The 14,208-nt window shown below is 44.4% G+C and overlaps 1 protein-coding gene across 1 annotated transcript in view; it reads right to left on the minus strand.

Annotated features, from left to right (window-relative positions):
• Positions 1 to 14,208, minus strand: part of prex2 (phosphatidylinositol-3,4,5-trisphosphate-dependent Rac exchange factor 2) — a gene marked incomplete at its 5' end in the record, with an annotated part of 212,214 nt that overhangs the window by 37,372 nt on the left and 160,634 nt on the right. Inside the window, 3 exons of the mRNA XM_080751545.1 lie at positions 9,653 to 9,767; positions 9,882 to 10,025; positions 10,141 to 10,243. Of these exons, the coding sequence (XP_080607671.1) occupies positions 9,653 to 9,767; positions 9,882 to 10,025; positions 10,141 to 10,243 (362 nt within the window). The remainder of the gene's footprint in view (positions 1 to 9,652; positions 9,768 to 9,881; positions 10,026 to 10,140; positions 10,244 to 14,208) is intronic.

Genomic DNA, 14,208 nt, shown 5'->3' on the forward strand with positions numbered 1-14,208 from the left:
CACCAGCACCAGCTGCGCTAGCAGCGGCGCTAGCATTAGCCATAGTCACCTCCAGTGTAGAGACGGTAGGGCTTCGACGAGTCTGTTGTTTGCCTGGGGTTTTGCCGCGGGTCGTGCGGAGGTCTGCTTTTGGATTATTAGCAGCCATCATCGATCCAACTGGGTTCGAAGTGAGCCAAAGGAGGACGAGTGGACTTTGCAATCGATATAATAGTATGAGAGTCAGTGCAAAGAGCTGGAATAGTGGAGTTTGTCACTGATAAACGAAGCGCTCAAGCGAATGCGACCGTCATGATCCGTGACCCGGAAGCACTCCTCGTACATGTCAGGATTTTAAAACGCAGAAGCACACGTCAGCTGATCAAAGATTTTAAAACGCAGAAGCACACATCAGCTGATCAAAATAGACAAAGCACACACTGCCTCTGTGTGCCACTGAGTCCTATGGGACCCGGCATGTGCTTGCAATTTGGCCCAAAGTGTTATGTTTTGTGGACAATTTGACCATATGATCTGAGAGTAAAGTCTCTGTGCCTGATGAAGGCAGCCTGATATAAGTCAAAACTGTATCTTTATGTGGTTGGGGGGGTGGGGTGGGGGGCATAGGATGTAGACAGTTGGATGCTGGGAAGACTCAGATCAACCCCCCCGCATAGGATGAATCTCCTGGCGTGGATGTTGGCAAAGGCTACGACGGAAGAATGAAAGAGACAGCTCGAGAAACCTAGTTTAGAAACACGCTCTTCCCTTGTGGTTTTGAATGAACTGAAATTTACTACGGTTACAGACGCGCACGTGCACAATACACACAAGTGCACACGCGAATGCACGCGCGCACACACCCTCTCAGAAGATTGAGCTCCAGCTGTGCGGTTCACTCAGTTCAGCGTGGCATGCGTCAGGCTGGGCCTGCCTCAGTCTGTCAGTCAGTGTGCCTCTGGCTCCAGACCGTGCTGCGGGTTAGAAGCAGCGGAGTCATGGCGCGACTCCAAGGATAACGAGGTGCCTGAAGCCGGACAACCTGCCCTACTGCATCGAGGAGTGACATCACAGCCCACTTTTCTGTGGTCAGCGTAAAGACACATGGCGCGCGGCTGGAGAACGCTTCATGTGACTTGGCACACAGAGGGACTTTGTATTCGCTGTCTATTGGGAAGCCAGGTGGGAGTGTTTACACTATACCGCAAACCCGGACAATTTGATATTCTGGGAGAGAGCAATTAAATGTGTTCCTGGTGTGACAAGCCTGCGTTCACTATACAGTTCTATAATGTTATGTTATTACATTACCGGCGTTTTTGCGACCGTCAGGGAGCAGTTTACTATGAAAACCTCCACCGGCCGTCCGTCCGTCCGTCCGTCACACCTTTGTGACCATCAACAAACGTCACACCTTTGTTGATGTTTAAATCGAAGAGTCTTGGTCAAATACTTCTGTTGGTTTCTGCACTGATCATTTATACAATTCAGCTGTGTTTGCTCGTGTCATCATGATGAGGTCATAAATCAGCCATGCCCAAATATAGATTTTACGGGTTTACATGCTTACTCAGTTATTCGTTATGTGAAAGTCCTATGACGTCTATGATATCTGACATCATCATACATACATTCCCTTTTATGCCCATAAATGGAGATCCCCTCTGTAGAACCAGCCACTGACATCACTGTAATGTCAGGGGAACCAAATCCCTTTTATGCCCATATATGGAGATCCCTGTGATGCCAGGGGAACCAAATCCCTTTTATGCCCATATATGGAGATATGGAGATCCCCGTGTTGCCAGGGTAACCAAATCCATTTTATGCCCATATATGGAGATCCCTGTGATGCCAGGGGAACCAAATCCCTTTTACGCCCATATATGGAGATCCCTTATGTCATCAATATTAAGCCCATATCTGTGAATATCTTTGGGTACCAGATGTCTCCATATATGGTTAAATGGTCCGATATACATCACTGGCCAGAAGACCAAGAAATGGTGCAACCTCGCCCTTTGCTTTTCTCCCTATAGGCATCTTACTGGTAGGTAGTTTAATGAGGAATGCAGTATGGTGGTAGGTAGGTAGTTATGGCCTTTGATGTAAGATTTTCACTTTCTAGGATAACTATATTTGCTATTCCCAGATGATGCCCTTTTAGGGTACCCCTCATGCCCATATATGGAGATCCCCAGGCTTTACTAATTAACATAAGTTTTATGCCCATATATGGAGATCATTGTCCCAATGTCATCAGATATATGGGCATAAATGGACACAGGCAAACTAGATGGGCTGTATGGATATCCAGATGTGTGATGTAAGTGTTTTATTCCAAATGTGGCACCCCACAGACATATTTCCAGAAACAAAATCCCTTTCATGCCCATATATGGAGATTTCTGATGTCATCAATCCCAGGCCCTGTAAAAAACATGGTTGCTATGGTATGAGTAACTTATGTCTACATATATGGAGATTCAACTTCAATGAGTAACCATGGCAAACTGTCAACTGCCCGTATGTCTTGATAATTGGTAAAACAAACTTTTGGCCTATTTGTGGAGATAAGCGACCAACGGTCGCTTATCTCCCGATTAGGGAGTCTTACTGGTATGTGCAGTCTACAGAGGACTGTAAAACTTGCCATATTACAGTATATTGGCTATGATTGCGACCGTCAGGGAGCAGTTTACTATGAAAACCTCCACCGGCCGTCCGTCCGTCCGTCCGTCACACGTCACACGTCACACCTTTGCCCTGCTCATATCTCCGCATCAGTATGACATCACACCACATGTGTACACAAACCTTTGTGTACGTTGCTGTGGCAACAGTCTGTTGTTGCTGGTCTGTTAGTGTACGTTAGCAACCACCTTAGCAACCATGGTTTTACCCTAGCAACCAACTGTTTACCCTAGCAACCAACTGTTTACCATAGCAACCATGTTTTTTTACCCTAGCAACCAACTGTTTACCATAGCAACCAGATACGCAGAGCAGGGATCTCCATATATGGGCATAAACAGGTGACATCACACTGATGTCAGATACTCAGAGCAGGGATTTCTCCATAATATATGGGCATAAAAGGGATTCTGTTAGGGATCTCCATATATGGGCATAAAAGGGATTCTGTTAGGGATCTCCATATATGGGCATACAAGGGATTCTGTTAGGGATCTCCATATATGGGCATAAAAGGGATTCTGTTAGGATCTCCATATATGGGCATAAAAGGGATTCTGTTAGGGATCTCCATATATGGGCATAAAAGGGATTCTGTTAGGGATCTCCATATATGGGCATAAAAGGGATTCTGTTAGCTGTTAGTGATCTCCATATATGGGCATAAAAGGGATGCTGTTAGGGATCTCCATATATGGGCATAAAAGGGATTCTGTTAGGGATCTCCATATATGGGCATGAAAGGGATTCTGTTAGGGATCTCCATATATGGGCATAAAAGGGATTGTATCCCAGATGATGCCCTGTTAGGAGATCCACACTAACAGAATCCATATATGGTCCTACCGACAGCTGCTATAAGCCAACCCTGGTGATAAGGTCTGAGTCGAAGAAATGCTTCTTTCCTGGCAAGAATTGCCCCTTTATACTGTAGGGCTCGTTTGTGTATTGTATGACATCACACCACATCATCGGCTGAGGACTGTGTGATGTCATCATATCTCCATATATGGAGACATAAGTTGCTCATGCCCAAATATGGGCTGGTGAGGTCAGACTTAGTGTGATGCGTAGGTTATCTCCATATATGGAGATTCAACTTCAATGAGTAACCATGGCAAACTGTCAACTGCCCGTGTGTCTTGATAATTGGTAAAACAAACTTTTGGCCTATTTGTGGAGATAAGCGACCAACGGTCGCTTATCTCCCGATTAGGGAGTCTTACTGGTATACACTACTGTATCTTGTCATTGTGCTATCTGTCACTACTTTCAAACTGTACACTATACTTAACTGTACTACACTGTGCTGTGCATAGTTTGAAAATGTACCTGCGGGGCGCCCGGTGGCCTACTGGTCTAAGCGCATACCATATAGGCATTGATGCCTGGCGGCGTCGCTGGTTCGATTCCCGATTCGGACGACCTTTGCCGCATGTCTCTCCCCATCTCTCCCCCGTTTCCTGTCAGTCTACTGTACTATCCAATGAAAGCATAAAAGCCCAAAAACAAATCTTAAAAAAAAAAGAAAATGTACCTGCATATGACATCATTGGCGAGGATTTCAAGCTAATTGAAACTAGTAACTACAGCCCTTATTTTCCTGGAACAATAGCACGCTAAAATAATAGGCATCTCTCTCTCTTGGTCTTCCTCAGGCGAGCCTTCCATCGTCGCTTCCAGTCATCCCGGTTCTCCATACATCCAGCCAGCTCGTTGGTGCTTTGCGCTCCTGCGTCATTCTTGAGTACATCCACATATGTTAGTGTGGGACGTCCTCGTGACCGGTGCCCATGTGTTGGTTCCCACAGCACCAGTTTCCTGGCTGGCAGCTCTTGGTGTCTTTGGCAGTGTCCTGCAAGTCTCATTCTCCTGGCTGCTATTTTATGGTACCATCCAGTGTTGAGCATTACAGAGGAGAGGACAGATCACAGCACGGAGATAGCACTGAAAAAAGGTGTAGTATTCAATGAAACACTCTAAACCAAGGGATTTTAAACCACTGGACCGTAGGCATGTGGAAGAATTTGTCAGACCAGTGTCAGTTCGAGAACATATAGCGAGGAGCGAGAAGAACTTGGCAAAAACACGTAGGCTGTGTTGCAAGACAGAGACTTCTGTGTGACTATTGTGTGTCTCACTGATTGAGAAGAAGCACAGAGCCTCATTTCTCTGCAGCCAGCCACGGTCCTGAAGCAATCCACCTCTCCGACACACACCCCTGGCCAGGCCCCCTAATCTGGGCTGTCAGCGCACATCTGCTCCCTGTTACTGCTGGAGCCTCTGCTGTCAATTCAATTAGGCCTTTTCTGCTCAGGTCAAACTATACGAAGGTGCTCACGTGCACACCATGCACATTGTGCCTTGCCTGCATGCACACATGTAGGTACTGGGCACATGCAGAGTTGACATTGGTTCTTGGCCTTCGGTCGCAGACTCGCAGTTATTACTTTATTAACAAACAAACTAACTAATTAACTCATCACTGCTGTCATGGTATTGATACTTTTACTCAAGGAAAACATGTGCTTGCTCTCTCTCTTTCAATCGTCAAACATTCCCGCTGTGTCTCTTTTAGCCAATCACTCTGTGGCCCTGCTGAGTGTTCTAAACCCTAGTTAGGGCAGGGCCTTCCCAAACCGCCGCTCCATCCGCTTCATGTTTCTTTCTTTCACAGAATCGCCTTTTTCTCTGATTCCTTGTTCTCGTTCTCGCTTGTAGACATGCTATGTGCACTATTTTGGAAAGTTCAAGTGGTTCATTTTGTGTGTTGGTTTTATAAATATTAAAGGGATCCCTGGCTAATACGACAAATATGCCTTAATACATTATAAGTGTCCTCTTTAACAACAATGTAAAATTAAAAACACCTAATTTTTTTTTTTTTCTAGAAATAGCTAATGTTTCACTCAATAGGGGAAATGCCTGTCGCAGAGTTGATGATGTCATAAATGTCATGTGTGATCTATCCCTACAGAATGTATGGCATGCATGTGCAAATAAAAACAAACGTAATACTTCCTATGGTTAATATGAGCATCAAATCAATATTTCAAATGTGTTTGTGTTTTGTTTTTTGTTTTTTTGCACATGCATGCCATAAATTCCATAGGGATAGATCACACATGACATTTATGAATTCATCAACTTGCGACAGCCATTTCCCCTATTGAGTGAAAGATTAGCTATTTCTAGAAGAAATAAAATATTTAAGGTTTTTAATTTTACATTGTAGTTATAGTCGAGGACAATTATAATGTATTAAGGCATATTTGTCGTATTAGCCAGGGATCCTTTTAAGAAGAGCTTAGGTAAATAATTACTAAAAACAAAACTGGATCCATTGGAACACAGATTCTTTTAAAAGTTGTCTAAAAGTATATCTTCACTGTCGGGCAGAAACCTCGCATCTCCAAGTCTCAACTTTGTACATTTTTTGGTAAAGTAAAGCCCTGCTTCATCATACAAGACTGTTGCACAAAACTAGCGAAAATAGCAGATCTACAAGCACACAAAGCCTTTGCGGTACGAGGTGCCGTGTGAGATCGATAGATTTTTAAAGTGTAAAATACAAAATGAACACTTTTGGACATAAAAGGTTTCCACCCAACAACAACGATATACAAGATTTCCACAGTGACGGTATGCTGATGTGCAGGCCAGGTGGGTCGCCTCACTGCATCACACCACACAATGCTAAATGTTCATTGCATTTCAAATGGAAGTACTGTAGCACACAGGCATAGTGCTGGGCTGGGCGCTATTTCACAATGGCATGGTGTGGGAAAGTCAATTAATATGAAATGATTGCAGCGCGCGCGCGCGCACACACACACACACACACACACACACACACACACACACACACACACACACACAGACACACACACACACACACACACACACACACACACACACACACACACACACACACACACACACACACACACACACACACACACACACCCACCCCTACCTCTCGGTGGTATCTTAATTAGAGGGGTGACATTTCAGAGGATGAACATGAAGTATCCCATACCCACTGGTCTGCAAACACGTCATTAAATGACCCCCCACACCTCTCATGACGCATGCAAGACAGATTATTTTCATTCACTCAGATGGCTATTTTTAGCACTATAGAATTTGGTGCACCCCAGGATATGAATAGTTAAGGGGTGAGGATCTCTTACAGAGTTACATTAAGTTTCATGGTCAACTTCTGCTAAAATTGGGGCAGCCTGATAGCCATGTGGTCAGGGTGCAATGCTATACCAAGCCGGTACCAAGTTTGATTCCCAGCCGGATGGACCTTTTGCTGTGTCCTGTGTTTCTCCACTGTCAACGTCAAAGGCTAAAATGGCCAAAATATCTTTAACTTGTGAAAAAGAAAATGGGTACTAGCTGAACAATAATACTGACTCTTATTTGTTCTCTCACCTTCAACCAGAGGCTCACCTTTCCCATGTGGCCGAGCATCTGTGTGTGTGTGTGTGTGTGTGTGTGTGTGTGTGTGTGTGTGCGTGTGTGCGTGCGTGCGTGCGTGCGTGCGTGCGTGCGTGCGTGCGTGCGTGCGTGCGTGCGTGCGTGCGTGCGTGCGTGCGTGCGTGCGTGCGTGTGTGTAAAGCCACACTGTATTCTTGAAATAACCCAAATGATTAAAAATAGAGCTGTACAAAACGCTTTTGTAAGTAAAATTCAAATGGATGCAACAACTTCTTATTCACTAATTCAATAAGTTACTTTCTCAGAATGGTCTCATGCAAACTTCCCACCAGCAAACACAATAAGTAAAATCATGTAGTTTCTGCTATGCCTTCGCTTCCTATAAGAGACAGTTTAAACGTGGGTCCGGCTCTAAAAATGAGCGCCGCTGTGCTTTCTGTTTAACAGCAAATGTTAATATTCAGGCATATTGTAGGCGACGTATGACTCCATCATCCTCTCATTGATTCGACAGCTGTGGGCATGAGGGAACGCGCAGCTCTCCAATTTCTATTTCCACCTCATTAGGTCAGCCTCGCCCGAGTCGCCTGGCCAATCAGGGAGGCGTCGCAGGTGAGTGTCAAACCAATGGGGCGTGAAGTGACAGCTCCCGCTGAAACACTTCATCAGACCCCCCCCCCCCCCCCCCCCACGGCGTGCTGCGCCACTCTCACCAAATCACCAGTAGTGGAAAGTAACTACGTAAGTATAAGTGCAAGTATTTTTTACTTTACTGGAGTATTTCCGATCTTTTACTTCTACTTCACAACATCTCAGAGGCAAATATTTTACTCCACTACCGTTATTTGAAGATTTGTAGATTTTCAATTATTACAAAAATGACATTCGCCACTTCAGCCCATATACTTTGGCTACACGCTCACGATGCGCTAGATCTGCCATTTATAAGATTCTTATCCACGAGTTTCCTACGCCCCATAGTGCATTGCGCAAACGTCTGCACCGAGGTTCCGCCGCCGATTTACAAGCTCACAACGGGTTGCATCTGCGACGCGACGTGAGCTTGTATGTCTGCTGTTAAACCCGGAAGTTTGGTCCTGATAGTCTCCAGTAAACTCCCGTGGAAACTTGTGGATACATTTTGAAAACTTGTGAAATGGAATAGTCTGCATAATACTTACTTTTGGTACTTTAAGTATATTTTTATGCTAATATCTTTGTATTTTCTAGTACATTTTGAATACTGGACTTTTACTTAGGAGAGTATTTCTACGTCATGGTATTGATACTTTCACGTAAGTAAAACATTTGAGTACTTCTTCCCTCACTACCAGTCACTGTGCCACCTTGCTGCACGCTCTCTCTCTCTCGATCATCAAACACTCCCGCTGTGTCCCTTTTAGCCAATCACTCTGCGGCCCTCAGGGACGTGCTGGGCCCCTGATTCAGCCCGGGAAAAATAGTTGGAGAGGCCCTCATTGCGCGCTATAGAGAGAGAGATCTCTCTACTATAGCGCTGCTGCTACTAAAGATTTGACGTTTCAGATCATGACGTGACAAGCCAGTGGGCCAATTACTGTACATGAGTTATATTTCGTCATTGTCAGGTGGAAACCTTGTATGTCCAAAACCGTTTGTTTTGTATTTATCATTTTAAAAATGATTTAAACTAGTGAAAACAGCCGATCTACAAGCACACAACGCCTCGCGGTGCGAGGCGTTGTGTGCTTGTAGATCTGCTGTTTTCACTACTTTTGTGCAACAGCCTTGTATGGTGAAGCAGGGCTTTGCTTTGCGAAAGAGATACGAGGTTTCTGCCCGACAGTGACGATTTACTTTGTTGGCAGCCCAGCCCCCAAAATGGAACGAAGGCCGACATTTTATTTAGATTTTTGGAGCGGTGAAAGCGCTCCCAATAGACAGGTATGTCTGTGGCTGGCTATGTGGCTATGTGGCTGGCTATGTCTGTAGCCTGGCAATACCTTAAGTGGCCACACAAGTTAAAGGAGGGGCGCTGTTGTGCAGGCGCACACACACACACACACACACACACACACACACACACACACACACACACACACACACACACACACACACACACACACACACACACACACACACACACACACACACACACACACACACACACACACACACACACACACGGTATAGCTGCTCAGATTCACCGCTCCACTTCGAACCGAGGTTTGATTTTTTTCCTAATGACCGGGCCGGGAATGAACCGGCCGTTCGGGAGTTGTCCCGCTTTTCCCAATGGCCAGCTTGTCCCTGGCGGCCCTGCAGCGTGTTCTAAACCCAAGGCAGCAGGATGGGCGTTTCCTCTTTAATGTAAATAAAAATACATTGGATCACTAGCTGTTTCTCCTTCATCATAGCAGGTGTGCCTGGGTCAATTCATCAAATAAGCAAGGAGCATCTGCTTGTCTCCCTGAAACCACACCAAAGAGAATGTACAGTATAGCGTTTGGCTGTTTGCATGTGTGTGCGGTACAGTATGCACAGTATGCCATACCTCAGTCTCTTGTAGTACTGCTTGACCTTTTCCAGCGAGGCGGCATTGATCTGAGCCTGATACTCCTCCACTGACACATTGTCCCGATAATAGTACCCCTCCATACTCTCCAGGGCTGGGGGAGAGAGAGAGAGAGAGAGAGAGAGAGAGAGAGAGAGGGGGGGGTCAGTCTGAGTTTAAGCCCCTTTCATTTCAGCGGCCTTCATAAAGTCAATCCTCTTCACTGTACCTTGGGTGAAGAGCACCGGGTAGATTTTGAAGCCACCTCCGTTCTTCAGCCGCTGAGGCAGCTGGGAGAAGTAGAAGCTCTCCAGGTAGAAGCAAACCTTCAGGGCCTGCCGAGTGCCCTCCACCTGGTATGAGATGGGCATGTCTGGGCACAGACAATAGGAGGAGGGGAGGAGAGGAGACAATATTTAAGATCCTGTATGAAGACACCTTTGGTTAGCAGACAGATGAATCAGCTTGTTGTGCTGTAGTGTACATACTTGCCACCAGAGGCTCCCCTTCAAACTGACGGAAGTAGAAAGTGACCTTCTCCAGGTCAATCAAGGCCACCTCAGTGTCCTCCAACATAGCTTGCTCATCAGTCTGTAAAGATACAAAATAGCACAGTAAGTCCATAAGTGTCATGCCCATGTTCATCTCCCCCATTTAGCAATATGCACGCAAACACTGAGGCCCTTGCTTGTGTTTACGCGCGTGACAACTACACATGGATGCTCGTCATCTGTGTACAGTGTCGGTGCCTGTGAAGATCTGTCAGCAAGTCCAGAGAATGTTTGTGCCTGTTTTGGGCATGTTTTTCTTTGCCTGCAATGTGTCTGTTTACGGGCGTGCGTGTACTGTACACTGTACTGTACGTGCGTGGCCGACGAGTGTATGTGGAGGCATGCATGTGTGTGCTTCCTTTTCAAACATCCGCCTCGACATCCTCAGCCACAAACAACCACATCTGCTGCTGCGTGTGTGTGTGTGTGTGTGTGTGTGTGTGTGTGTGTGCGTGCGTGTGTGTGTGTGTGTGTGTGTGTGTGTGTGTGTGTGTGTGTGTGTGTGTGTGTGTGTGTGTGTGTAATTGGTGACTGGACGGAATATGCGACCATGTTGTATGGTCTTGTAAGGTCTTACAATACGTGACCTAATCCAGGGGTCGACATTATAAATGGCCCGGTGGCCCGGAGGTACTTTTAAAACCGCCAGGGCCAGCAGATTTAAAACAGTTAATAATTTCACATAATTCCCCTGTAGTGCTGTGTGTTCTGTTAACATTTCTGTGAAATAGTCTTGTTAATTACGATTAAAACGTAGTGTTACCCACGTGAGCCCTGTCATATTTTGCATCAAAGACAGGGCGGTCTGCCCCCAGACCGCAGCGCATCTCGCTGCAAGCCAGTTCAATTGACCATATTCACCTGGCGGCCATGTTTGAAATTTGCATTGAAAACTGCACCTATAGGGTGGCAACTTCATTGACTTAATAGCAAGATGGCCACCATGTGAATATGGTCTATGCTCGCTCCCACGATCTCAAACTGGCTGATATACTGAATGATACAGAACCATATGTGTCCAAAACAGTTTCTTAAAAAAATAAAACAAAATAGCCAATCTACAAGCACAGGAATATCATCATATCTCAACGCGTTGGGAGCCTGTAGATCTGCTATTTTTACTCTTATAACACTATGGTGGACTTTTTCATAGTTTTTTTTTTTTTAATAGTTTATATTATTAGGTGGGTGAAGATATAGGTTGACCCAAAACAAATTGCAACAAAAGGTTTCACAGTGGTTTATTGGAGTATAGTTGTACTTAAAAGTTTACCAAAATCTGACCACTAGAAATTCTCATTTTCAAAATGGCCGCCGCTAGTTCCTTAACTCATTTTAAACTCCAGAAATTAACAGATTAAAATGTCCAGCGTGCCGCTCGCAGCCTTCATCCGCCACCGTTCTCTTATTTTGAAGGCCAGAAGGCCATTGCGTAAACACTTCCGGTTTGACGTCATGACGTCATACAACGGAAGCGGTCGTCACACCATGTGCTTTCTAAAATGGCCGATCGATCCCTTTGTTATTATGTTATGTAGCGAGAATCTACTGCCATCCTCCCCTTTAAAAGTGTTGTTTGGAGATAATGGACATTAAAGATGAGATTCCCCGTCTGCCTCCATGTTATGGGATTACTATTTTGTGCACGTGGATCCGTGATGATGATGAATCGGCGAGGGCGATCGTGCCAGGACCTTCCGCGCAGCTACAGGGTAGGAGAACCGGTGTTACAGTAATATAGTACTTTTCGCGAGTATCGGCACTCTAAATACTCGAGTATTTTTCACGAGTATTCTCGGGATTGGCTACAAATGAGTTAAAAGACCATTACTCCTTTATTATTCATCATAGACAAATCATTTTGATGTCTAACCCCATGTTTTGGTGATCCAGGAATCTAATTAGCATATATAAATCATAGTCAAGTGATACAATTATGTTAAAGCATTGGTTATAAGCATGTATTAGTATTGGTCCAGTATTGCTATTGGTCCCATATTATATATTTCAGTTATAATTAACCTTTTTTTAAAGCTTTCAGGTGATTTATTTTGAAACCAATAAGACATAAATTCATTATTACTGGGAGGTACTGTGGAGAAGAAAAGAAAATAGTTAAAAGTTAAAACAGGGCTGCCACGTGATAGTCAGGAAATATTATACAAATTAGGGGGGGAAATCCTTACCAAGAAATGTATTTACCAATGTAGTATGTATGAAGTATTATCACATCAAAACTAAAATCTAAATAAAGTTCAAAAGTTCTCCTCCCCTACTGGAACATGTGCTGAAAGTTGGGGTGGCTGAAACCATATACAGGTAGGGGTGTGTGTGTGTGTGTGTGTGTGTGTGTGTGTGTGTGTGTGTGTGTGTGTGTGCGTGCGTGCGTGTGTGTGTGTGTGTGTGTGTGTGTGTGTGTAAATAAAAAGGAAAGCTAGGAAACTAGGAAATTCGTTTATTTCTATTTCACTCAAATAATATGAGATACTATTCCAGTTTGTAAAATGCCACAGGAGTACAGGAGTACCTCTGGAGAGTTTTAACAGTAAGATGGGGCAGCTCATGACGCGCTGTGCTTAATTGTACAGTAGGTCAGGGGTTTTCAACTGACTGTGAACCCAGGACGGTAACGTTTGCTATGCGTGACATGTCTATAATGCATTAAATCCGCTAATAGCCATGTACAGCAGGGTTCCCCAATAGGAGGCCCGCAGGCCATTTGCGGCCCGCGGGGGGCTACTGTCTGGCCCACACCAACCCCAGTAATAATGGTGGTATAAGAGCAGCAACAACACTAGTATATCGTCATTGTCGGCTGGAAATCTCGTATCTCCAAATTTGTACGTTCTTTCGCAAATCATCCAAGGCCGTCGCACAAAAGTAGTGAAAACAGCAGATCTACAAGCACACAACGCCTCGCGGCGGCTGTTTTCACTAGTTTAAATAATTTTTAAAATGATAAATGCAAAACGAATGGTTTTGGACATACAAGATTTTCACCCAACAACGACGATATCTGAACTGTCGCAGTCGCTGGAGTAGCGGAAACGCCGCCGTCTCCCCTGCAATGTTGTGGCCCTCGGCTTGGTACCCTAGACATAATTCGGCCCTTGGGGAAAACTAATTGGGGAACCCTGATGTACAGTATGATAATAGTTATTAGAACTAAAATACACATAACCCTTTATAAGACCAATTTCTCAACCAATTGCTCATGGACACGTTCTTACATAATGAGCATTTTTTTTTTTTTTTATCCAGCCTGACAAACTGTTTTGTAACTTACATATGAGTGAGCAGACACACCTTATTACATGGGCACAATTCCTAATAATGATAACTGAGGCAATCTATTATCACTCCTCCTTCTTGAGATTACACACAGCTTTTCTGTGGAAGTTCTTGACCTCCTACTTACCAGTCCCAGTAACAACTGCTGTCAGATACAACTTGTTTCTAAACTTGTGGTCCATGGAACACTAGTGGACCATGACATGATTAACGGGTGGTCCATGTCTGTCTCTTCTTGGCTATAGTGGAGTCTCATGTCTCATGTCATTTTTTCAAGGCCCACGCAGGGCTGTGTCCCTGCTGCAGTGTTCATTTTGTCAGCACATTTTGATTTAGTCTTAGTCTTTTGAATAACACACCATTTAGTCTTAATCTTGTTTTAGTCTTCTGAAATTGTTTTTGTCTAGTCTAATATCGAAACATTTTAGTCTTAGTCTTTTGGGATTAGCCTTAGTCTTTTAGTCTTAGTATTTTAGGCTAAATATAACCACATAACTCTGAATAAGGCATTGTCTTCTAATGTCTGTTACTCGGTCAAAATTAAAAAGTGGACTATTTTCTTATTTCCACATAACAACTCAAAATGATATTAATGATATAGTTCAATATTGAAAATGAGTGGTTTTACCTTTAACTTAAAGGCCTGTCCATACTGTCACCGACCACCGAACTTTTCGTCTGAAAGGTCCGGTTCAACTACAAAATTACATCATA

This window comes from Nannobrachium achirus (assembly GCF_963921795.1).
Source record: "Nannobrachium achirus genome assembly, chromosome: 21".
Classification (NCBI taxonomy): Eukaryota; Metazoa; Chordata; class Actinopteri; order Myctophiformes; family Myctophidae; genus Nannobrachium; species Nannobrachium achirus.